This window comes from Dendropsophus ebraccatus, chromosome 6, assembly GCF_027789765.1.
Source record: "Dendropsophus ebraccatus isolate aDenEbr1 chromosome 6, aDenEbr1.pat, whole genome shotgun sequence".
Classification (NCBI taxonomy): Eukaryota; Metazoa; Chordata; class Amphibia; order Anura; family Hylidae; genus Dendropsophus; species Dendropsophus ebraccatus.
The window spans coordinates 87117535-87145527 of NC_091459.1; the positions used below are offsets into that span (position 1 = coordinate 87117535).

General features: G+C 40.5%; 1 protein-coding gene across 10 annotated transcripts in view; it reads right to left on the reverse strand.

The window, feature by feature from the left end:
- The window catches only part of WDR33 (WD repeat domain 33), a 95139-nt gene that overhangs the window by 21132 nt on the left and 46014 nt on the right, over nt 1-27993 (reverse strand). For all 10 annotated transcript variants that reach the window (XM_069975331.1, XM_069975324.1, XM_069975323.1 and 7 more), the window contains 2 exons: nt 3872-3969; nt 513-639 (listed from right to left, as the gene is read on the reverse strand). In XM_069975331.1, the coding sequence (XP_069831432.1) occupies nt 513-639; nt 3872-3969 (225 nt within the window). The remainder of the gene's footprint in view (nt 1-512; nt 640-3871; nt 3970-27993) is intronic.

Below are 27993 nucleotides of genomic sequence, written 5' to 3' on the forward strand. Positions count from 1 at the left end.
ATCGCTTTATAAGACCTGGACCTATTTTTATCGTTGCTCGTTTGTAAAATGTTCGCAAATCATTCGCATTGAATAAGACATTGTTCAGTCGTTCGCAGTAGATACGAACGCAATAGCGAAGAGATAGCAAAGAAAAAACTTTCGCAAATAAGATCATAAGTAACGATTATCGTTCCATGGAAATGAGTGAACGTTTTCAGGTCTTTCGCAAAAGCGGTCGTTTGAGATAGTTAACCGTTAACGATTATGTGAACGATAATCGTCCAGTGGAATAGGGCCCTTAGGCCTTCTTTAACTTCTTTATTAAGACAACTTTCCACCAACTTCTACTGGAGTTATGGAAAGGCCTGAGTAATGCCCCCTTGACTGTTACAGAAGAATATCTGTCTGAATAGGTGAATAGGGGTCAATGGAAGGTTGTGAAGTTTGTTTGGCAGTAATTTGTGGCAGACTACTTTTGATGCATCTAATAGAAAAAAAAATAATTTAGAGGGATTTGATTATCTACTTACAGTGTTGCGAGACTCTGACCATTTTTGGGATCCCAAAATTTGATTGGCTGTTGACTGTCTTTACTTCCAGAGACAAGAAGACCTTTAGTTGGGTGCCAGTCTACACACTTGACATCAGCACCATGCCCTAAAAAGTGTAAATTTTTGCACTGTAACTGCTGAAGAATGATGAAAACACTGACACTTCAAAAATTAAGCTTGTAAAATCTGTACATAAGTTAGAATTAAAGGATTCACTGAGTTTATCAATGTACACTACAGATATGAAATAGGGATGGTCCGAACCTGCCGAGGTTCGTATGAACCCGGACCCTCGGCAATGATTCTCCCGCTGTCTTAAACCTCAGTGGAGAGGGTGGATAAAGCGGGAAGACCGCCTGGAAAACTGGGATACAGCCTATGGCTGTATCCCGGTTTTCCAGGCGGTCCTCCCGTTGGAATTGAGGAGGTTGGTGTTGGAGGAAATTGAAGGGGAAAATGAGGTTATGATTAAGAAAAAATTATTACAACAGGAGGTCTACTGGATCCAATTGTTGGACACAGTAAGCCCGAAAGGACTCAATGAGATGTGTAATTTTAGTGTTTTTGTAATTTTTCAGTAACAAGCAAGATGGCATTTTAACATTCATTTGACTATGATCAAAGTATATTCTCTGAACAATTATATGTATATATAGTGATTACGTATTTATACTGTGGAATAATTCTATTTGTGCCTACAGCGCGTCTATTTATAATTTGTTGTGATACTGATCATGTCATTTTTTGTTTTTAACAGCCGCGGAAGAACTCTCGCGAGGCTTCCGAGGCATAAATATGGTGGTGGTTGTTTATTCACATATGCTTGAGAAAGAAGCACTAGCTTTGAAATGTCAGAGACGTGAACTCTCCATCTGTTCCGTGAGTGTCTAGGTGTCCTAATGTGAACTCGGACCAGCCCGGCTGAGCGGTGGACTTTTTTTTTCCATATTATTGCTATAGTCCTCTCTACAGCGATATTTTGCTCATATCACTCAGTGGTGAATTGTTGTTAATTTTGAAACTAAGTTTTTCTGAAGATAATAAATCAAGAAAGCATTTGAATTTTGTGTGCATGCCTTTTCGTGAATTGGGTCCTCCCGCTGTATCCACCCTCTGTACGGAGGTTTAAGACAGCGGGAATCATTGCCGAGGGTCCAGGTTCGTACGAATCCGAACCTCGGCAGGTTCGGACCATCCCGAATATCAAACTGAAAGCATTCCATTAAAGAAGCACTCCAGGAAAGGACAGTGCAGCCCAGACTGCTATAAGAGAGTAATAGCAAGAGGTTCTTGAGTATGTCTTTGGCTGTTCACCATCTTACTGCCGATTTTCCCTGATATAACTCTTCTAATGCAGTCTATATTTAACATGATGCTTCTGGCAGACTTAGTGCCTCACTTGCCCTGGCCCCTAACTCACACACAGAGACATATACTGTACCTATAAAATATTATTTGAGTATGTCCTCTTTTCTCAAACTTTGTTCTTAATAGCAGGAAAGATCAGAGTCAGGCTACAAGCCAAATGACAGCAGTGATTTAGCACACAAAAGACACAGGCAGTGTAAGTCAGGGGGGTTGTATCGCTGCACTGATTGGACTTGCCAACTATATCACTGCACGCCTAGTTTATTATGGATTAATCTGACAGATTTAAAGCCAAAGCCAGGAATGGATTGGAAAAGAGGACCAATTTGTTTAAAGTCTGTCTGGCTTTAGATTCAATAATCTGTCAGTGTAAACACACCCTTAGAGAGGGCAGACATTCTATCTTCAGTAGTGCCTTGTGCATTGGGGGTTGTGGGGACAGGAAAAGCCGAGGCTGCCAGGAGGAATATTGTAAGTGATTATGTAATCCTGTAATTTTCTATTTAGGGGATTTTTTTTTTGTTATCTCCCGTGAACCTTGAGAACAAAAGTCCAGGTAAACTTCATTTGGGTCTCTCCCAAAGATCTAACATTTAGTTTGTCAACCGTGGTGCTAATTGAGCTGTCCCAACATCAAGTATTCCATGTATATCCATTCATCTCATCTGAAACTCTAGTCAGTAACCAAAACAGACAATTGCAGTTGGTCCTAGGGCCTTCTACATCCTCCTAGCTGACACGTTCTCTGTGAGTTTTCCTTGGCACTCTTCTGGTCATCTTCTGTAATTACAATCTTCTAACTGTTGCTCCTTATGTTTATTTTTCTATTCATTCTCTCCTATATCTTTATTTCATCCCTTGCTAGATGCTGTGCTTTTAATGTACTATAGGTTTCTGTAAAATCATGTGTACATATTCTCAGTTGATTTGTATCTAAGTTGTATGGCACATGTTATTGCAATGCAGAAAAAATCCTAACAAGTTTCCAAAAAATGAAAAATTACAAGGGCTCTGAATCCCCTATTAGAGACATTTATAACGCATCCCATGGACATATCATAAATATCTTATGGGAGAATGCTAAACAGATGTGGACAGGCATATGTGTCTATTCAGATCCCCAACACTCAAGCAATCCAGGAAAACACTGGAACTTTGTTGCTATACTAACTTGAAAGAAAACCTTCACCTAGCAATTTAAATTGTGGTTATATTACTGTCCTAATCAAACTGTAACTAACTTTGATATGGGTATTCTCATCTCAACTAACAGCTAAGCTTGTAGGACTCGTCAAAAAACAAAAAAAAAAGCAAAAAAAAAAAAACAACCACCCTACCAGCTAGAGGTAGTACTCTGGCTGGTATATACAAAGCTATTATATATACAAGTTTGACTGTTAGTTAACATGGGAATACCCCTTTAACCTCAAAGCAATGCACACTAAACTTATTCTAAGGCTTTTGAAAAGTATGTGCAATAGAAAGGTATAAATCTTGGCACCACCAACACAGGCTAGTAGAGCAGCTGCAATCTCTAACAAGAGACCTCAGCAGCATTACATGGGGTGTTGCTGAACATTATAGGCCAAGTCATCCAATAAAACACAGAAGAGAATTGTGGCCCTCACCAGTCCAGTAACAAGTATAAAATAGTCTTTTTTTCATATCCAGCTAGGTCACGTACGCTGACAAGTGACTAGGCTACAGCCATTTTGCACGCATTCGCAGCGTGCTTCTTATGCACATGCTACAGCTGTAGCCTAGTCACCGGTCAGCGTCCGCGACCTAGTTGAATATGAAATGAAGACAATTTTATACTTACTTATAATTACTGGACTAGTGAGTGCCACAATTCTCTTCTGTTTTCTTTTGAAAAGTATGCTTTGTTTTTTTTAACCTATGACACCAATAACCACAGTGTACAAAAGATGTCCTAAAATTAGGAGTATGCTGGACAATAGCAAACATACCTCGTAGAATTCTCTCCTCATGGCAACGAAGAAAGTCCCAAATTCTAACTGTACCATCATCAGAACAGGTGGCAAATTTATTATCAGTAGGGGAGAAACTGTAAAGTAAAAATAAGTATCATAAGGACAATCTCAGTAACCTAAGAGAACATTTCTGTTCCCTAAAGATTCCTTTGTTGTGGGACAGGCTTAAAGCTTACCCAAAAGGTAGCTTTTAAAAGGAAAAGCTTTGTGTTTGTACATTTATAATTTCAGTTGTCCCTGAGGTAGTGAGTGGAGATTTGACGTTATGATGTACACACAGAGGAGAGGATCCGGCTTCCCCATATCACTACAGTACACCCTCAGCAGCAGGTGCAGCACAGAGGACCTTACAGAGCAGTACAAGTTGTGAATCAAGAACTGGCGTGACATAACACTTCATAATCATCTGTGTCTATGCTTCCGTCTCCCTTGAGCCACTCTCCTCCTTTTATAAGCAGCTGTAACTTTATAATGCAGTGAATAACCATGTCCAGACAGACAAGTTTTTCAGCGTGTATGACAAGTTAAGGAGGCAGGGAAATGGGCCAATATGCTAATTTCTCTGATCCGACATATTACAAAGCATGTGTAAATATATAGTTTGAGTTCTGCATAATGTTTAGAAACGTATATTGTCAAATCTTGATCATAAGTGTCACAGATCTTATCTTGCATATAATATACTTAACATAGTCAGGGTAGGCACCCCAAACTTAAGGTGACCTTCCCCCTTAAGTTGCAGACTAAGATCAAAACGATTGTGTCGGATGAAATTTATCAACAAACATTTTTACCTACTGATGACAGTCTGAAAATATGTCAGATAAGTCGAAAATCATCAGACGAAAGATTATTCCTTCATTCTTTCAGGGAAAGAAAATTTTGATAATGTTCTCAGAAAGATTGTTTGGCCTTTGCCGTGATGTTATTGATCATGTGTTGGCAGATTGATTGACTGCTCAACCTGCAACTTGCTTTTATCTAAATGTATAGGACCACTTTTAGTCAAACTTTGATCTTACAGAATCAATAAAAAGATGGTATTAGGTCTTCACACCAAATTCAGATAACAAGTTTCCATAAACAAGAAAGATCAATGAAAGTCCTTCAGCTGGATTCTAGGATCACTGGAGTATCTCCAAATCCCAAGCATTCGGTGGAGCCTTGTCTTTGTCCTTTCACCAACAGCTCCATTACAATTATGAGATTCAAAGAGCATTGTCCTTGACCTCTTGCTTATACATATGGCTGGACTTAGGGCCCTATTCCACGGGAGCGATAATCAGCCCGATTCGGCAGATTATCGCTCGGTGGAATAGAGAGAACGATCACCCGATGATCGTGTCATCGGCTGATCGTTCATTTAGGGCCAGACCTAAAATCATCGGTCCCCCACCGCACATCGCTACGGTGGAATAGCGGTGCACGGCGGGCGACCGATGATTTGAGAAGCGCAGCATACATTACCTGTCCGGGCTTCTCCTGCGCTAAGTCTTCCTCCCCGGGTCCGGCTCGCAGCATCAGCAGCTACGGAGTGGCCTGACTGAGCAGTCAGACCGCTCAGCCAATCACAGGCCAGGACCGCCGCGACCTGTGATTGGCTGAGCGGTCTGATAGCTCAGTCAGGCCGCTCCGGAGCTGCTGATGCGCCGCAGGACCAGGGGAGGAAGACTCAGCACAGGAGAAGCCCGGACAGGTAATGTATGCTGTGCTTCTCAAATCGTCGGTCGCCCGCCGCGCACCGCAGGAGAAGCCCGGACAGGTAATGTATTGCTGCAAGGACATCGATAATGTCCCTGCAGCCCTCGCTCAACGATCATTGGGGCCGTGGAATAGGCCCAGTAAACTCGTTTACATCGTTGCTCGGCCCGTGGAAAAGGGCCCTTACACAAAAGGTAAATATGCAAAATGGAATGTAAATTTAATTTTTAAAAAATTAAATTACACACTATAAAAACATCAAATAAAAATTTACATTAGACCTACAAGCAGAAAAATAAATAAGACCCTTAAGTGTATGTTAAAAATGTGAACACATCTTATTTCTACATCGAAATACATTTCCAAGAAGTTTAACTTTATAATTTGAAAATTAACAAATTTAGTATGTGCATCCTACCTGGCCTAACTAGATTAAAGTTTTTGATGACCTGGATTCACAAAAGGTCACTGTGCAACAAAAATGTATGAAGAATGAAATGCCACACCAATATCTTTCAGTTTTTGGCCTGTACCTTCAAGCCAATAAATCTTATAGATTATCAAACAAATGTTTTAATGTAACATTTAACATAGATATAATGTTTTTTGTTTCAGATAAAAAGTGGTTGCTAGGCTTTATTGACATTTCCAGTTTCATAAGTAATTTTGTCGACCAATCAGCACAAAGAGGTGTTTTTAGTCCAGTCTTATATACTGCTCTGTGGGCAGCCTAAATTATGTGACACCTATATGTACTGCACCCCAAATATTGCATGGATCTGGCTAAAAAGGCTCTATTCCCTCACAATGATTTGTAACAGCCAGAGACCACCCAATACATGTCTACATAAAAGCACTGTTTAGGCTACCCAAAAGTTAAAATTATTCAAAGTCTTATACTGTTTCGTACATGGTTCACATTATGTTGACATTGCTAGTATTTCAGGTAAAAGACTGCTGTAATGTAATTCTGTCTATATGAATTTACTAGAGAGATGGCACATGTCTAATGGCAAACAAAAACTAAGCAGGTTGTACAAATTTGGTCTATGCTGTATATTGGAGCATAATCCATCTCTCTATGCTTGCGGTCAACAAATAAAAAGCAAAACAAAAAACCACAATGTACCATGTACCAAGAGGGAGTTGTTGGAATAAAATGAAATGTTAAAAGTGATTACATAGATTGGGGAAAAGGTGAGTCTAGTACACTGTTGGGCTCCTTCTAGCCTGGATGCATGATGAGATACAGCTGGGCATAGAAGCATACAGGTTCTACGTGGGATCATGCATTACATTTTCAGCTGTGCCTGTAGATCCTAAATACTCATAGGTTGCCAAACCTGGCTCCAATAACTACTTGACTAGGGGTAAATCTGCTGAACATACAGGCAAAGGAAAGGTTATAATCTGGTTGGGACATTTCTGGAAAAACTCTGCTGTGTCTGGGCAAGTGTTATTCTGCTGACAAATACCCTGGATGCAAGATACTCTGCACATATCGCCAAGCTGTTAAGTGTCCCTCATAACAAAACTAGGGTTTGTGAAGGATCCCCAGTTCTTCACACCAGTTGGGGCAGTGTGTCGTACCACAGCAATAGCTAGGGTGATAGACTTACAACAAGGCCTTGATACTTGATCTAGGATACCATCTCCTGTTCCCAAACACAGCCTGGATTTGTTAATAAAGATGATCCAGTTTCTGGTCCATAGAAGTCCATCTCGCAAACAAAGCCAACAGTTAAGGCTGTCAATGCCAGGACATGTAATGACAACAAATGTTTTTACTCGTGTCATATGACCTAAAACACGTCCGTTTTCGCACCTGAACTACCTCCTGGCAGTTTGTCTACTCTACATGTTTGAGGATTTAGTGAATTATAAAAGGACTGGCTTAGAAATAACAATGCTAAAGACCAAAACGACATAATACAACATTGGCCTAGTCTACTTGCCTAGGAGTTTAAATCTAAAAGAGTCTAGATTTGGTGAATGATAGGAGACTGTTACCTTTCTAACTGTATTGTGTTAACTGTACACTTTGTTTAAGGAGGGATAATGCTATGCGGTCTTTTTTTGGGGGGGAGTTGATCTAGTTCTCTTAGTTTTAGTTAAAGTTTTAGCACATCAAGATATTTTGAGCAACTGTAGGCCTCCCTGTGAGAAGTTTGGGGGAAGGCCCTTTTATGGTTCAGCATTACTGTGCCTCAATTCATAAAAGGCATAATTGGATGAATTTGGCATAGAAGAGCTCGACTGGCCTGTAGAATCATCACCTCAACCCAAACGGCATGAACTAGAACAGAGATTATCTATGGATGAGAGGGCATGACTTGCAGTGTCTGACATCAAATGCTATTCTTAAGGTAAAAAAGGACCAAAATAACCATAAACATCCATCCCAAAATCATGTAGACAGTCTTCCCACAAAAGAAGCGGTTGTGCTTGTAAAGACGGTATGGTGAAATGACTATTAATAGCCATTGATTAAGAATGGGGAGACCCCAAACTTCCTGTATGAGTAAGAAAACATTTGTCAATATAGTATATAATTCATTAGAATAACACCAGACGAAAGGTTCCAGTATAATTTCCTTGGTCAAAAACGGACAGCCAAGTCATAAGGAATTACATCAATCATCCACATCCCTTTATCCCAGCGTAAACTTGGTTTCTTCTGTTTCAGTGTAAACACTGCTTTTAATTCAGCTTTTCTACATTTAAATTCAATTTAGTTCACCTGATTTCGTACAGTTCTGTCAAACATTAACTTCTGTTTGCACCCGTTTTTCCATTTGCTTTTATGTGCATTTTCTACTTCGAAGGCATACATCTCTTTGCGTTTTTGATCCTGATGTGATGTCCTTCTTGGTTTACTCATGTTTATTTTCCGTTTAAAATCTTCCCATTTTGTTAATACTTGCTTAACATTTTATATACAGTTGTCTGGGAACAACTATCATATTTTGCAACAGTCTTGAAAGATTGCCTTTCAGAGTTTTACTTGACATTTCTTTGGGCCACGTTTTCCATCACTTTAGTAACGTCCGTAAGCAATTTTCACTTAAACTGCAGATGACTTTGTAATTTTAGTTTTTATTTGGAACCGCAAATTATAAGGCAAAGATCACTAAAGAGGCATTCCCTAACCATAAAGCGACATTTTTAGACAGACCTGTACACGTCAAAGAGAATAAAAAGACTGCAAATCCGAATCATAAAAAATAATTATTTTGCATGTGTGATTTGTGTTTTGAGACCCTTTAATGAGGCTCCAAGGGCTCTTCTTGTGCATATTCATGTTTCCCAGGGGGCAATGCACCTAGGATTTCACTGCATTGAGCACTTTCAATAGCAGCCGGCAGTGTTATTTTTGGCTGGTCTCCCTGAGATTAGCAATCTGTTTCTCTTATGATTTGTGTATTTGCTACACAAGAAAGAAAAATAAAGCTGTATAAAAACCGTCCAAGTGTGGTGATTCTACACATTTGCCAGGAGCTGTATATGTACAACAGCAAAACAATACCTTTGTTTTGTGTGAAAAGCACACCTTCAGGCCACTAACTCTGGAAACTTTAGTAAAATTGTTAGTACAGCACCAAAAATATTTTGATTTCACAGCTACAAAACCACATATAACTTGAAAAGTCGTCATAAAGGCATACTTCATGTATCATGGACTTGTGATAAAAAAAAATTAAACTCAAATCAGCGTAACAAATGATCTGTAAAGTGAGGTGTTTTTTTTTTGTTTAGTTTTTTTTACATATTAGATGGTGATTTTTTACCCTTTCAAATCTACTGGTGTCAGAAAATTATATAGATTTGCAATTTACCTCAAATTTTAAAAAAAACCTCAAACCTTCCAGGACTTAATTATATAAACTTTCTGACACCAGTAGATTTGAAATCCCCCCCCGCCTAGAGTTCCCTGTTAATAAAAATATTGACAAAAACTACACTTCTGGGGAAACCATGAACTACATATTGGTTGCTGCTTTCGTTACACACAATACATGTGAATAGAGGACAAAGGGCCCTATTCCACCGGACGATTATCGTTCGCAAAATCGTTAACGATTAACGATCTCAAACGACCGCTATTGCGAAAGACCTGAAAACGTTCACTCATTTCCATAGAACGATAAATCGTAACTTATGATCGTATTTGCGATAGTTTTTTCTTCGCTATTGCATTCGTATCTACTGCAAACGACCGAATGACGTCTTATTCAATGCGAACGATTTGCGAAAGAGCAACGATAAAACTAGGTCCAGGTCTTAAGCGATCAACGATTTCTCGTTCGGTCATTAATCGTTAACTGCATTTCAACCGAACGATTATCGTTTAGATTCGAACGATTTGACGATAATCTGAACGATAATTGTCCGGTGAAATAGGGCCTAAAATCTGATAGGTTTTTCCATAACAAATGAAAGTCTACTGAGCTTTCACCCTTTAATTTCCATTAACATTCAATCAATACTAAGAGATTGAACTTAAAAAAAATACAAAAAGGAAAAATGCACTGCTAAAACAAATAATGGGGAGGTAAAAATTATTTTAAGGCAAAACATATACTTTACATTTAATAAATAACTCAAATCATGTATATTTGTTCATAAAATCCCTGGATCAAGCAATTTCATTTCTAGCAATTCATTAATTTCCCAAACTCTCTTCACACTCTCTGGAGTAAAAGAACGTGCTAGGTTCTGCATGCACTGTTGACGCTCCATTTGGCTCCTGCACTTTACCCATACCACCCCATGGCTATGTTCACAAACCGTCAAAATGATGATGGCCTTTTTTTTTTAATGATATTCATTGTTTGCCATTAAATGACAGCAGCCCCCTCCCCCCCCCCCCCCAAAAAAAAAAAAAAAAACAGCTGTCATTTTGACAGTGCATTACATGGCTCAAGGATGATTTAAGCAGAGATTAGCTGGATCCTGCATGCCCAGTGTGTAAGCGCAGGAAGAGCTCAGGGGTGGCTAGTGTACAGTGTAGGTTCCATCCCTCTGTAGTCAGATGTGGTGGGGTGGCACACACTATTTGATCAAACGGTATGCCAAGCAGCTCATTTTTTTCTATAGTAGTTCTGCAGTTGTCTTCAAAGTTCATTTTTGTTTCCAGATGTGGTGCGAACTTAAGCTTCACTTTGTGAATTGGATTAACTAACGAGATAAAAATGGAGATTGATAGTTGTCCATCTTTTCATTCAGGCTTTCAGCCACGATGCTGTGGATAACAGACTCAGACTTATAGTTGGAGTTGATCTTGGATCAATGTGACAACAAAACAGCCAGTGCACACTGCTGTAGATCACAGGGGGTCCAACTGCTGCACCACCAATGATATGCATCCAGTGGGATTCAAATAGTTAAATGACCATCAGCGTAATCGAGTTTGCGGTCATTAATAGCAAGTGTCTGCTATAGATAATAGCTATCACCCAAAGTGTATGTAAGGGTATGTTCACATGACGTTTTTGGCCGCACGTGAGCAGGACAGAGTCATTATGTACGTACACTGCTTTTGTGCAGGACTCAAAAGCGTAGTCAGACTACGCTTTTGAGTCCTGCACAAAAGCCGTGTACGTCTGGCAAATGAGCAGAACACAGCCACATAATGACTCCGTCCTGCTCATTTAAGTCAATGTGGCCGCCGGCCGCACTTCAGGCTGCACGGCAGCATCCTTTTATCACCGATTTGCGCCGTGTAGCCAGACGTGTGGCCAAAAACTTCTTGTGAACATACCCTAGTCTAAAGTGAAGGAGGCTCACAATGCAAATGGAAGCAGAGCTTTACAGTCATGTTTAACAAACAGCACCAAAAAGAACAAGAAAATGATAAACTGTATAGAATACTGTATAATACTGAGGTACGCAAAATAGATCATGTAATATAAACTCATTACAGGGCGATTTGTTTTGTACAGTAACTTTTATCTTGGCCCTTTTATGAGGGTGGCTCTCTAACCATGACATTACAGTGCATCTCAGGATCCTTGCGATCAACTGTAATATGTGAAGAATCTGGTGAAGAAATCAATTTCTAGGCAAACTTATAACTTATAATGAAGTGTCTGGTGGCAAACCTCAAATGTAAAACTATGAAAAGACTCAATTAGCTACAAAATTGTCATTTTCTCAATGGTATTGGCTGCAAATCATGCCATAATTTATTTTGTTGCATAAATAAGCCATTCTTTTTCTGCTTACCTCCGTGCAGTCTGATCCTCAGTCTTCTGATAGAGTCTGCCGGCAGGCTCTATCAGAAGATCGCAAATAACACTGATCACTGCTATGCTATGGCATAGCAGTGATCAGCGTATGAAATCTAGTGTATGAAATCTAATGTGTAATAGTCCCCTGGGGGAAAAAAATAAAAAAAAAAACTGTAAAAATAAATAAAATTGTTTTTAAAAATGCCCCAAAGCCCCTCACCAAATAAAAGTCTAAATCACCCCCCTCCCCATTTTATAAATAAAACACATAAAAGTAATAAAATAAATAAACATATTCTATGACGTAACATGCATAATTGTCCGCTCTATTAAAATAAAACATTATTGCTGCACGTTGAATACACACACATATACATAAATTTTATATATATATATATATATATATATATATATATATATATATATTTAGTCATCAATACATCTGATCTAAACAAATATGGCACTAATAAAAAGTAGAGATCATGGAGCAAAAAAATGACACCCCATACAGCCCCGTAGGTAAAAAAATAAATGCGCTATAGGAGTTACAGAAGGGGCAACTTAAATATACCTATTTGCCAAAAAAAACACAAAGTTTTACTGTTAATAGTAAAACAGTAGAAAAAGCTATGTAACCTGCATATCGCTGTATTCGGACCGACCTATCGAAGATAAAATGTCAGCCTTACCGTTAAGTGCATTATGAAAACACGGAACCCTCCCAAACTTTGCAAAACTGCATTATTTGTCCCAAATTCACCCCATAAATGATATATTGGGGGTTCCTGCCTTACTTTCCATAAGGCGATATTGGGCTCTGTCCTTAAGGGGTTAAAGGGTCCCTCCACACTACGAAGTACCAACCACAATATCTAATAATCTTGATAGAGGGAAGAGGACTCTCCTGTCTTTCCACTGGTGCTCTGCAACAGTACTAAGGGGGACTCCCAACTCTCGAGAGATGTTGGGCAAGAAATGGATGGGGCATGATGGCTTTCACATGCCTGTCCCAATATTCTACCAAAGCAGTATAGCTGTAGCTTACCTTCTTTGAAAAGATACAGACACCGGCACTACTGCTAGGAAGCTAGGACATATGGCTGGATGGGTGGAGTATTCCCTTAAACGGAAAAATGTGGTGCTCTCTTGCTGAGGATAGAGTATATAGTCCTTAAATCATCCACACTTAGAAAAATGCAAGGGCACTCACCAGTCCGTTCACTTGCTTTATTGTTCCATCTTATAAAATTGGCAGATTAGCGGCCGGCAAGGACGCTAAACACTTTCAGCATGATGCTGAAAGTGTTTGGCGTCCTCGCTGGCCGCTAATCTGCCAATTTTATCATCGGTAGATAATAGCTGGAAGAATTGCAAATTTGAAATATTTTATGAATTCTTTAATTTGGTACGAATAGTTTCTGGCACGTTTTAACACCTTTAAAACATTTTGAAGTTTCTCTAAAAATATATTATTATTGGTATGTTTGCTTAGATCACATCTTTTAATAACTTGTTATTCCATTTTTTAGGACAGGAGTCGCCATTAGAGATGAGCGAACCTGCCGAGGATCCGGTTCGTATGAACCTAAACTCTCAGCGTCTGATTCCCGCTGTCTGCAGCCTCCATGCAGAGGGTGGATACAGCCGGAGGACTGCCTGGAAAACTAGGATACAGCCTATGGCTGGGTTCACACTATGTATATTTGAGGCTGTATGTTTGAGGCTGTATAGCAACCAAAATAAGGAGTGGATTGAAAACACAGAAAGGATCTGTTCACATAATGTTGAAATTGAGTGGATGGCCGCCATATAATGGTAAATATGTGCTGTTATTTTAAAACAACGGCTGTTGTATTGAAATAATGGAAGTTCTTTACCGTTATATGGCGGCCATCCACTCAATTTCAACATTATGTGAACAGAGCCTTTCTGTGTTTTGAATCCACTCCTGGTTTTGGTTGCTATGAGGACCTGACATGAGGACCAAATACAGCCTCAAATATACATAGTGTGAACCCAGCCTTCGGCTGTATCCCAAGTCCCAAGCCCTATCCATAACCATTTAACAGCCCCATGACAAAAATTTGATTTCATGTAATACTGAAAAACATATTTAAAACAATTTTTTTTTAAATTATGTTCAAAGGATTGTAAAATCCCCATGTATAAAATGCCGGAAAAAAATGCTTGCAAATCAGTGGTTTTTGTTGTTGTTTTTTTAAAGTAGTTTTTATGTTGTTTTTTTTCCGTTTGTTAAAACCTTTGTTAAAAGAAAAATGTAAAAGAAAAATTGATTTATTTTTTTCTAATATATAATTTTAAAATATCAGCAATCCCCTTTTTGTTTTTTTTTTACGTCGTTCACTGTAATAATGTAACAATAATGTAATATTTTAATAGATCGGACAATTCCGCATGCTACGATATGTAATAGGTTTATTTATTTTTACATATTGTTATAATGGACAAGGAGGTATTTTAAACTTTTATTGGGGGGGGGGTGATATAAAGGTTTACTTTTAAAAAACTTTTTTTATGCACAAAAGTCCGGGTCAAATTAATGCAATGTTCCTGCCCGCCCTCTAAGAGCCGTAGCGCTTTTATTTTTCCACCTAAAGGGCTGGTTGGGGTGTCATTTTTTGCGCCATGATCTCTAGTTTTTATTAATATCATATTTGTGTAACAGAAATTTTTTCTATAAAAAGCGATCAAAAATTTTCTGACAATATATTAAAATCAGCAATCCTGGTGTGTGTGTGTTTTTTTTTCTCGATTACTCCGTTAACTGTGTCGGAACAATAATGTTATATTTTAATAGATCGGAAAATTCCGCACGCTACAATATGTAATGTTTATTTATTTTTTTATATTTTTATAATGGGCAAGGGGGTGTTTTAAACTTTTATTGGATGGGGGTTTATAAGGCTTTTTTTATACTTTAAAAAACTTTATTACACTTGGCAGTAGGGGTCCCGATCACTCAGTGACAGAAGCTTGTTTTGTACCTTAAACACCGCAATCGCTATAGATCGCGGTGTTTAAGGGGTTAGTGAGACGCAGCTGCCTCTCATTACCTTTTGCTCGGACACACTGATGTGTGCAGGACCTCTCTCACTGCTGCGGTCCCGCACACATCAGTAAGCCTCTGAAGTCAGGAACGTGTGTGTGTATATATATATATATATATATATATATATATATATATATATATATATATATATATATATATATATATATATGCATGCAGTAGGAACGTATACACACACATATACATATATATATATATATATATATATATATATATATATATATATATATATATATATACACACATACACACATTACTGACGGGAAGGGGTTAACTTTAAAACATGCAATCATTAGATTGCCTATACTGCTCTATGCTATGCAGAGCAGACTCTGCCTTTTTAACAGCACGGAATTGTCTTACTCCCACCCATCGGTACAAGCGATCGGGATCCGATCCCGATCAGTCAGTGACAAGAACTTGTCCTGTCACAGACTACCTTAAACACTGCGATCACTATAGATTGCAGTGTTTAAAGCGACTCTGTACCCACAATCTGTCCCCCCCAAACCACTTGTACCTTCAGATAGCTGCTTTTAATCCAAGATCTGTCCTGGGGTCCGTTCGGCAGGGTATGCAGTTATTGTCATAAAAAACAACTTTTATTCCGGCAGCGCTGTGTAACGGCCAGGGCTTACATTTGTATATGCATTAGGCTGGCACCACCTCTCTGTCCTTCCTCCCCACCCTCATCATCATTAGGAATGATCCAGGCACATTTACTGCTGTTTGAGCTTTGCACAGGTGTATTAACGATCCAGCCCATGTTCATTATACACACAGGTGGGGAATAGGAAGCAATCTGCCTGGAGCATTCCTAATGAGGAGGAGGGTGTGGAGGAAGGACAGAGGTGGTGCCAGCCTAATGCATATACAAATGTAAGCCCCGGCCGTTAGACGCAGCGCTGTCGGATTAAAAAGTTGTTTTTATGACAATAACTGCATCCCCTGCCGAACGGACCCCAGGACAGATCTTGGATTAAAAGCAGCTATCTAAAGGTACAAGTGGTTTGGGGGGGGGGGGGGGGTCAGATTGTGGGTACAGAGTCAGTTTAAGGGGTTAATGACAGGCAGCTGCAGAATCGCAGCTGCCTGTCATTATCTCTGATGATGTGTGCAGGACCGCTCTGTAGTGGTCCCGCACACATCAGAAAGCCCTGAAATCAGGAACGTATACATACGCTCCTGCTCCAAGAGGCATGTGCAGCAGGAATGTATAAATACGTATGGCTTACATGAAGGGGTTAAAGACTATATACATGTATTACTCTGGTTGTTGGCATAAACATAAAGATGAAATGCCCAAAAGTAGTGACATGTAATTATTTTGATGTTTCTCGCATTAAAATAAATAGAAAATGAAAAACAGGCGAGTCAAAAATGTGAATGCCAAACTACTTATTTTTACGGTATGAACATACCATAAAGAGGACTGTGTAAATAGGAAAGTTTCAATGTAAGACTGTCCATATAAATTATGTAAAGGTGAGCTGAAAATGGATTTTTGGGTGAATGCTTGCATCTGTACAGGGGGTAGCCCGACAGCTGGACAATTATGTCATATGTAAGTACAGCTGGGTCTATCTGGCAGTGTCCCATCTCAAGTAATTACTATTCTGGGGACAGATGCAGAGCTGCTGGGATTTGGACAATATACCACCACACTGAACACACGATTACCTTATGTAACTTTTTCTTTTTTTTACTTTTCCCTTTTTGCAGTTTTTCAGTAGTAGTAGTTTTTGAAGTATTTCATAGGTATAATATCCATAAAAGAATACAAAACATATCACTCAGCTAATGTTGTGTTTAAAAGTGGACTATATATATTCTGCTGGGAGTAAGACCCATTGATCTGATGAAGATAGACAATGAATGTAAAAATCCTGGGAAAGACCTTAAAAGGGCTGTAGGCAAGGCATATAACCAGTTAAAGCGACTCTGTACCCACAATCTGCCCCCCCCCCCCCAACCACATGTACTTGTCCTGGGGTCCGTTCAGCAGGTGATACAGTTATTGTCCAAAAAACAACTTTTAAACTTGCAGCCCATGCCAAACGGGAGTATCTATGCCCCAATTTTGTACCAGCCCTCCATCCTTCCTCCCCACCCTCTTGATCATTAGGAATGCCACTGAACATTTTCTCCATGCTGAACACCGCACAGGTGCTTAACGATCCAGCCCATGTGCCGGGCTGACACAGGTGGGGAATAGGAGGTAATCTGCCTGGAGCATTCCTAATGGTGAAGAGGGTGGGGAGGAGGGACGGAGGGGTGGTGCAAAGTTAGGGCACAGATTTGGCACGGCATTCAAGTTTAAAAGTTGTTTTTAAAGTGACTGTACCACCAGGCCCAGGCTGAAGCACTGGAGGCAGGCCGACCCACCCTTAGTGGGAGGAAACCCCCGCCCCTCTATGATAGGGTTCCATTGATTCTAATGGAGTCACGCCATGGAGGGGCTGGGGTTTCTTCCCACTGGGGGGTGGGTTGGCCTGCCTCAAGTGCTTCAGCCTGGGCCTGGGGGTTCAGTCACTTTAAAGGGGTAGTCCACCAAAAAAAATTTTCTTTCAAATCAACTGGTGCCATAAAGTGCCAGAGATTTGTAATTCACTTCTATTTAAAAAACTTAAGTCTTCCAGTACTTATCAGCTGCTGTGTGTCCAGCAGGAAGTGGTGTTTTCTTTCCTGTCTGACCCAGTGCTCTCTGTTGCCTCCTCTGTCCATGTCAGGAACTGTCCAAAGCAGGAGCAAATCAACATAGAAAACCTCTCCTGCTCTCCAGACTGGAAATAATACAACTTCCTGTTGGGCATACAGCAGCTGATAAGTACTGGAAGGCTTGAGATTTTTTAATAGAAGTAAATTACAAATCTCTGGCACCTCATGGTAGCAGTTGATTTGAAAGAAAAAATTTTTTGGTGGACTACCCCTTTAAAGGACAATAACTGCATTACCTGCTGAACGGACCCCAGGACAGATCTTGTATTAAAAGCAGCTATCCGAAGGTACAAGTGGTTGGGGGGGGAGGGGGGGGAGACTAATTGTGGGTACAGAGTTGCTTTAACGCACTAATAAAGGCAGAAAGAAAATACCATGGGGAAGGCTCTGCGTCCTAAGCCAATTTACAGGGCACTTTAACCCCTTCACGTCAGCCATCTGTATATATACGTTCCTATTGCACATGCCCCGTGCAGTAGGAATGTACATATACGTTCCTGACTGACAGGGGCTTTGTGATGAGAACGGGATCGCTGCAGGGACAGCGATCCCACTCTCATCTGTGTACAGCACCGGAGATAATGAGGATCAGCTGCGATTCCGCAGCTGACCCCCATTAACCCCTTAGTGACCGCTGATATACCGCTGATCGCTTGTGCCATGTGCCGCCGGCACTTTTTATCCCCTGTCACCATGAATGATTGGTGACAGGGGATAAAAAGTGATGTCCCCCCACCCCCCAAGTCGCCCCCCACCCCCCCCAGTCACCCCCGTCTCCGAGTCACCCTTCCCTACCCCATATACTCACCTGCTCCTGGAGCTCCTTCCTCTTCCGTGTCCTGGCTGGTTATGAAGTGCGCATGCGCTCCACAACCAGCCAAGCTCTGAAAATTTAAAGTGACAGAGACCAATTTGGTCTCTGTCACTGAACTATGATTACTGTGATAGAAAATATCACAGTAATCATAGTAATACAGTGAACATGAATGTATAAAGTACAAAAAGTGACAAACATACAAAAAATAAAACACACACTTTTTATTATAGTAATAATTGCAGTTTACTCCCAAATTACCCCTAACCCCCCCCCCCCAGATTACCCGTAACCACCGCAGGTTGCCCGTAACCACCGCACGTTGCCCATAACCACCCCAGGTTGTCCGTAATCACGTCAGATTGCACGTAACCCCCCAGATTGCCCGTGACCACCGCTCATTGCCTGTAACCACCGCACGTTGCCCGTAACCACCGCACGTTGCCAGTGACCCCCTCCAGATTGTCCGTAATCACCCCAGATTGCCTGTAACCACCCCAAATTAGCTATTAGCACTTCACTCTATCCGTAACAATTCTAGATTGTCTGTAACCCCCCCAGGTTGCCCGTAATCATGCCAGATTACATGTAACCCCCCAGATTGCACGCAACCACCGCAGGTTGCCTCTGACCACCGCACGTCGCCTCTGACCACCGCACCTTGCATCTGACCACCGCACCTTGCCTCTGAACACTGCACCTTGCCTCTAACCACCCCAAATTGCCAGTGATCCCCTCCAGATTGCCCGTAACCACGCCAGATTACATGTACCCACCTCAGATTACCTATTAGCACTTCAGTTTATCCGTAACCACAGCAGGTTGCCTGTAACCACCCCAGATTGTCCGTAACCACCAGATTGTCCGTAACCACCCCAGATTGTCCGTAACCACCCCAGATTGTCCGCAACCACCCCAGATTGCCTCTAACCACACCAGGTTGCCTGTAACCACCCCAGGTTGTCGTAACCACAGCAGGTTGCCTGTGACCACCCCATGTTGACCGTATCTACCCCAGATTATCCGTAACCACCCCAGATTACCCGTAACCACCTCAGACTGCCCGTAACCACCCCAGATTACCCGTAACCACCCCAGACTGCCCGTAACCACCCCAGACTGCCCGTAACCACCTTTAGACTGCCCGTTACCACCTCAGGCTGCCCGTAACCACCTCAGGCTGCCCGTAACCACCTCAGGCTGCCCGTAACCACCTCAGGCTACCCGTAACCACCTCAGGCTGCCCGTAACCACCTCAGACTGCCCGTAACCACCCCACATTACCTGTAATCTAATTTTTTTTATTGTATTTTAGTAACTGCGCTATTCTAATAACTGTTACTAGCTGCGGTTTTGCTCCAGCAAATTGGCGCTCCTTCCCTTCTGAGCCCTGCTGTGTGCCCATACAGTGGTTTATGCCCACATATGGGGTACCGTTGTACTCAGGAGAACCTGCGTTACAGATTTTGGGGTACATTTTCTCTCCTGTTCCTTGTGAAATTTAGAAATTTCAAACTAAACCAACATATATTCAATTCAAGTTTTTCATTTTTACTGGCCAATTTTGAATACTTTCCTCTAATTAACCTGTGGGGCCAAAATGCTCATCCTACCCCAAGATGAATTCTTTGAGGGGTGTACTTTCCGAAATGGGGTGACTTTTGGGGGGATTCTATTCTGTAGACATTACAGGGGCGCTGCAAACGCACCTGGTGCTCAGAAACTTCTTCAGAAAAATCTGCACAGAAAATGCTAATTGGCGCTCCTTCCCTTCTGAGCCCGGCTGTGTGCCCATACAGTGGTTTATGCCCACATATGGGGTACCGTTCTACTCAGGAGAACCTGCGTTACAGATTTTGGGGCGAATTTTCTCTCCTGTTCCTCGTGAAATTGAGAAATTTCAAACTAAAGGAACATATTATTGGAAAAATTCGAGTTTTTCATTTTTACTGTCTACTTTTGAATACTTTCCTCTAATACCTGTGGGGTCAATATGCTCACCACACACCAAGATGAATTCTTTGAGGGGTGCACTTTCCAAAATGGGGTGACTTATGGTGAGATTTTACTCCGCTTGCACTACAGGGGCACTGCAAACCCACCTGGCGCTCAGAAACTTCTTCAGCAAAATCTGCATTGAAAAAGCTAATTGGCGCTCCTTCCCTTCTGAGCCCTGATGTGTGCCCATACAGTGGTTTATACCGACATATGAGGTACCTTTTTACTCAGGAGAACCTGCGTTACAAATTTTGGGGTACTTTTTTTCTCTTGTTCCTCGTGAAATTTCAAACTAAAGGAACATATTATTGGAAAAATTCGAGTTTTTCATTTTTACTGTCTAATTTTGAATACTTTCCTCTAACACCTGTGGGGTCAAATTGCTCATCCTACCCGAAGATGAATTCTTTGAGGGGTGTACTTTCCAAAATGGGGTGACTTATGGTTTTTTTTCTCTCTGCTGACACTACAGGGGCTCTGCAAATGCACCTGGCGCTCGGAAACTTCTTCCCTTCTGAGCCCCGCTGTGTGCCCATGCAGTGGTTTACGCCCACATATGGGGTACCGTAGTACTCAAGAGAACCAGTGTTACAAATTTTGGGGTGCTTTTTCTCTCATGTTCCTTTTGAAAATGAGAAACTTTAATCTAAATGTATATATTATTGGAAAATTTTAACTTTTCATTTTTTTACGGCCTAATGGTGAATACTTTTCTCCAGCCCCTGTAGGGTTAAAATGCTCATTATACCCCTAGATTAATGTCTAGTTTCCAAAATGGGGTCACTTATGGGGGTTTCCAGTATACAAACCTCCTAAATCAACTTAAAATAAGAACTGGTCCCTAAAAAAATCAGTTTTGGAAACTTTCACGAAAATGTGGTAATTTGCTGATAAATTTCTAAGCCCCGTAACACCCTAAAAAAGTAAAATATGTTTATGAAATGAAGCCAGAATAAAGAGGACATATTGGTAATGTGACTTAGTAACTAATTTATGTAATACAACTTTCTTTTTTTAGAAGCAGAGAATTTCAAAGTTCATAAAATGCTAATTTTTTAAATTTTTCATGATATTTTTCACAAAAACACACACAAAGTAGTGACCAAATTTTGCCACTAATATAAAGTGCCATATGTGACGAAAAAACAATCTCAGAATCGCTAGCATACGTTAAAGCATCACTGAGCTATAAGCGCATAAAGTGAGACAGGTCAGATTTTGAAAAATGAGCCTGGTCTTTTAGGTGCAAATAGGCTTGGTCTTGAAGGGGTTAAAGTAGTTTGGCAAGAGATCTATAATAAGTTTAAAAAAAAAAAAAAAAAAAAAAAGCACATTGTCCTTTTTAACATTTTTCTGAATTTCAAGACTTCTGTATTCATGCTGAAAGCTGCTTTTCCCAGCCAAGGGGAGGGCCAGCTTGCTTGTCGACATGTTTCTAATAACAGAAACAATATTTAGACAGACTGTACTTAAGGCTACCAGTTTGAAAAGGGGAAAATCCTCTCTAGACCACCTGCATTATGATTAGCTAAAGTATCATTGTGACCTTTGTATCACTGCAAAGGTGCAAGGAAAAATATGTCAGCACTCTGGCCCTACCCGAGGTGCTGACAGTGTGCTGTAGTTGGCCAGTGAGCAGGATACCATTTGGTAATTTATCCATGCAAAGGATTATGCATAATATTGCGTCTCCTTCTGCAAAGAAGAGTCAAAGAACAGTTATGGCGCACTCTAGCACATCTCACCACTCCTTTCTCGTCCCCCTTTTTCATGAATAATCAATGCTGCCAGACCTCCTGCTTCCAAGGCTGTCAGTCAGTATCTGCTAACAGAGGACTTATCTGCAATAAGATATAGTTAAATCTCTTAGCCTGTGTAGTAGCTGTGGTCTAGAGGTAAATCTGTCTAGACATCACCAGCAGTGCTTTCTTCAGTTCAAATCCCGATAGAAATGAAACATAGGTCTTTATTTATTTTTTCCTCGTTATTGTATCAATCAGGTCCAAATTAGTTTGTTTTTTTTAATACAATGATGAGAAAAATTTAGATAATCTTTTTGCATCACTATATGAAAATAACTAATTTGGACCTAATTAAGAATTCTTTGAACTTTTAAAAATGATAGGTATATTTTTCCCCCTCAATATTGTATCATTTTTTGAAAAGTTCAAAGAATTCTTAATTAGGTCCAAATTAGTTATTTTCATATAGTGATGCAAAAAGATTATCTAAATTTTTCTCATCATTGTATTAAAAAAAAAAAAAAAAAAGAAACAAAACTAAATTTGGACCAGATTGAGAATTCTTTGCACTTTTAAAAATGACAATAGCAAGGGAAAAAAAAATAAAGACCTATGTTTTATTTCTATCAGAGGATTCTAACTGTGATTTATGCTTAGACCACAGCTCCAACACATTTGGGCTCAGGGATTCAACTATATCTGAATGTTTCTTTCAAACTGGCTACAAAAAGGACTGATCTGCAATCAAGAGACACTGGCTGACAGCTGAGCAAGGCATTGATTATTCATGAAAAGGAGGAAGGAAAGCAGTGGTGAGCTGTGCTAGAGTGCGGCACAAGTGCTGAGCCACAACTCCTCTTTGACTCTTCATTACAGTAGAAAATGGGAGATTGTGCATAATCCACTGCACGGACAAAATCACCAAAAAGGTACCATGCTCACTAGGGGACTGCCAACTACAGCACACTGTCAGCACATCTGGTATGGCCTGGGTGCTGACAATTTACCTTTAAAAGGGGTTATCTAGATTTAAAAAAAAAAAAAAAAAACTCTTGTCCTCAGTTTGGGTGTGGTTTTGCAGCTTAGGCCCATTAAAGTGAGTGGAGTTTAACTAACACCGCAAACAACCTAGGGGTAGGTGAGGTGCTGTTTTTGTAAGAAAGTATCAGATTTTTCCAATTCTGGACGACCCTTTTAAAAGTAAGCAGTCTGTACTACGCTTGGGACTCTTAAGTAGTGAGGCATGACCAAGTTACTGTATACCAAGGGCAGCCATTGAAACAACTATGACAAGACACTGGCACAATGGAGGAGATTAGGTAGGTCTTGTAGGCACTATTAAACGGATTTTTTTTTTTCAATACATTTTGAAGCCAAATCTCTGTTGTATATCCCCAACCCACATTTTTACAAAGCTGCATGTAAGATACAATATTCTTGTTTCTGCAACTTTTCTCCTTGGTTGTCAACTTATTTACTGTTCTTTTTTTTTTTTTTTTTTTTTTATCTTGAAGCTGTATGATTTTTTGAGCAATCTTCTCTTACTGGGATGGAACCTAATAGTCGCGTACCATAGAGCTCCAATTAAAAAGCATACAGGTGGAACAACTCATGTAACTACAACTACAATTAATAATTAAAACAAAAACGTTTTTAACGGAATGGAGCTGGAAGGAATTTTCTTCTTTTTTTTTTTTAAATGTCTTGCTCCAAATACACGCAAAGCCCTGTGCATTAAAATTAGCAGCTAAAACATGAAATGCAAAACCAATACTATACTTTTTTTTCCTATGAATGAGGATTTATTTCTAAGAGCGGTTTACTAGGAGAGAAGAATAGAAGCAGTTGACCAAAAGTGTAAACAGATCACACAAGAGACGGTTATCTATTGCAGTCATGCATACAATGGGTTGTTGTGGACTAAAAGGATCAGACATCCCTCAAATTAAATAATCAATTCTAATAAGTGAAACTAATTAAATAATCAATTCTAATAAGTGAAACTAAAAACAAATCTATAAACATGTGAAGGAATAAAGCAAATAATGCTAGAAATGTTTGATGGCAAAGAAACAGAAAGTGGTGTTAGTAAAGCAAAAGAAAAAATAAAACTTATAAGAATCAAGACAAAATAACCACACCTACTCATTTAAGCAGGGCACAAAATTGTCTAAAATTCATAATAGCACCAACTGGAATGAAGAGGTAAAGGTATATTAAAAATAAAAAATTATAGAACTACAAATTTATCAGGTGCAAAACCTTGAATGGAAACTGGGATGGATAACAATACAGTGCCTAAAGGCCGTATTACACGTCCCGACTCAGGAGGAGCAAACAAGCGCTGTCAGCATTTGTTTGCTCCTCGTTCCCCGCTTGCTTCTGCTATTACACGTGGCAGCAGCGAACGGGTGAGTCCAGGGAGGGCCGGGGGAAGCTGCAGGGGGGAGCCCATAGGAGGTGCAGGGGGGAGCCCATAGGATATAGCGGCGGCCTGCTGCCGCCGCTCCTTCTTCACAGTGCGGCGGCAGCAGATCCCTGCAATATAAGTAGTTTGTCTTTCAATGTGTTGAAAGACAAACTACTTCAACGATCAGCCGACATGAACGATTTGTACTGCAATGGACAGTTCCCGACAGACATAGGTGGTGTATTCTTTCCATTCTGATGCAATGCTCTGCTGCCACTTCCTGAAGGACATACAGTAACTGATAACTGGAAAAAAGTAAAATTACAAAGTTACTAAAAAAGTAGTAATTTGCAAATCTGTACAACTCTTTGGCACCAGCTGACTAGAACATATTTTCACAAAGGCCTCTGACATGATTTCGCTCATCTATAATCTGCACGTATCAGACATTTATGGAATATACTATGGATATGAAAACTACCTACTACCTCAAATCGTTTCAATACTTTTCTAAAATAGAGTTTAATAGAAGCTACTTCCCAGAGACCCACCACCTACAGTGTTTCTCCAAAAATAAGACAGGGTCTTATATTATTTTTTAAGTATTTCTTATAACTAACTTAAGCCTATTCCAAAAACCCTGCAAAAACAAACTAGGGCTTATTTTCGGGGTAGGGCTCACTTTAAAATAAAAAAAAAAAAAAAAACTTTTCCAGAAGCTTTTCTTTTTTTTTTTAACCCTTAGGTTAAAAAACCACCGCGATCCCAGGTGCCGCATGTAGCCCGGAATTGCGGCTATTAGCGGGCACGGTGTGATCGCCGTGCCCGCTAATCAGGTAATCGGATTACCGGCTGCAGATGATCGGTGGTGGTATAGTGGGGAGATCGCTCCTCCGGGACGTTGTCCCGGAGGAGCGATCTCTGTACCTGCAGCCGGCCGGGGACCGCTCCAAGATGCCGCCGTCCCCGGCTCATCACTCATTTGTTTTCGGCTGCAGCAGCCGAAAGCAAACGAGTGCCGATCTCATTGATCTTTGCTGTATAAGTATACAGCAAAGATCTCAATGAGAGATCTGAGTGCACATACTAGAAGTCCCCCAGGGGGGCTTCTAGTATATGTGTAAAAGTAAAAATAAAAGTATTGTTATAAGTAAAAAGCCCCCTCCCCTAATAAAAGTCTGAATCACCCCCCTTTTCCTTTTGGTCGCATCAAATCCAGAAAAATTGTAATAAAAAGCGATCAAAAAGTCGTATATGTGCAATCAAGGTATCGATAGAAAGTAAACATCATGGCGCAAAAAATGACACCAAAAGGATAAAAGTGCTATAAGCCTGGGTATAGAGCGATTTTAAGTGACGTATATTTGTTAACAATGGGTTTGAATTTTTTACAGGACATCAGATACAATAAAAGTTATACATGTTATATATCGTTTAAATCGTAACGACTTGAGAAACATGCATAACAAGTCAGTTTTACCCCAGGGCAAACGGCGTAAAAACACAAACCCCCCAAATAAAAGAAATGCGTTTTTTTTTTCCAATTTCACCACTTTGAATTTTTTTCTGGTTTCGCAGTGTACTTTATGCAAAAATTCAGCCTGGCATTGCAAAATAAAATTAGTGGCGCAAAATATAAGGGCTCATGTGGGTTTCTAGGTGAAAAAATGCAAGTGCTATGGCCCTTTAAACACAAGGAGGAAAAAACGAAAATGCAAAAATTGAAATTGGTCAGGTCCTCTAAGGGTTAAACTGGTGTCCTTTTATAGTATTCAAAATCAACTTTCTTGAAGGGAGCAATTCAATGTTTTAAATACAGTTCTGAATGTAATACCAGTAGTTTTTTATTTTATTTAAATCACTCATATAATGCTTTGGTATACTCTGTAACTACTGCCACCTGCAATGGTAAGCAGCCATTAAGTATCAGTATCATAATCAGTTTTGGATGCGTACTAAAGAGACTGAAGAAACAAACAGATGAAGAGGACACATCAAAATGACAGAATCATCAGATGCAGGTGGTGGAGAAATACATGTATTACTCTTATTTGAGCTCACATTTGGAACACGTCAGCTGCATGAAGATTAGCAGTGTATCATAGTACCAGTACTGTGAACGAGATTTTTAAGTATTGTAATAACTTTTAACATGTCGTCAGACCAGGGTAAACCTTACTGCCGAGACCCGCTGCGTTCCTGAGATACAGCCAGGGAGTGATCGCAGCAGTATGATTTCACTGACAATCGGGGAGAAATGTGGGCTGCTGGGTTATTTTTTTCCATACTCTATCGCCCTCTGCTGGAGACAATGTAAAGAGAGAGAGACACTCCTCCACTTTTTGTGGACATGCCAGTCCATCCAGGGTTATTGGCTTCAATGTAAAGACCATCTGCAATACCTGCTAACATTCCCATTGACATGGTCTCCCCAAGACACACTGCTATTTATTAGAACGGAACACATCCCATAAAAATAAGAGCATTTTGGTGCAAATTTCTTGTTAGCGCCAAGACGGTCCTTGCCAGACACTGGAAATCCCCTTCGCTACCACAAATGGCGGAAGTCATCACCTCAACAACATATATCTGAGGGCATCATTACCTTGGGATTGCTTAAATATTCAAAGTTTGCGGATGAATGGTCTCCCTGGATGGACTTGATCCTCCATTGCTTACACCCACTATAGCTCCACACTAATGCCCCTATTCCACGAGTCGTTTGGAGGAGCAAACGAGCGCTATTAGCGCTCGTTTGCTCCTCTTTCCCCGCTCGCTGCCGCCGCTATTCAGCGCGGCTGCAGCGAGCGGGTGAGTGCAGGAGGGGCTGCTCGGAGGATCGCTGATCGTCCGGGCAGCCCATAGGATATAGCAGCATCTGCTGCCGACGCTCCTATTCAACGGAGCGACGGCAGCAGATCGCTGCTATATCAGTCGCTTGTTTTTCAACATGTTGAAAAACAAGCGACTGCAACGATCAGCCGACATGAACGATGTCGGCTGATCGTTGCACTCTATTCCACGGGACGAATATCGTTCGTAGCGGCCGATATCGGCCGAATACGAACGATATTGCTCCTTTAAACGACCCGTGGAATAGGGGCTTAAGCCCGTATGGTGTCAGACTTGCTCATAACTGACCCCTTGCAAAAAATTTTGTTTATATAATCACCCTATCACCCCAGTGCCTGCAAATGCTCCATGAACGTCACAGACACGGTCTTAGCGTGCTGAGTGGTAGGCTTTGGGATCTACCTGAATTGCATGTGTCTGTCCTGTAATCTTTTGTTTTGTGCACACACTGTATTTCAAAAGTTTAACTTTCTATATAAGGCATTGAACCAAAATTTTCCATACTTATCTACATGATTTGATACAAATCTGCCATTGTGGACTT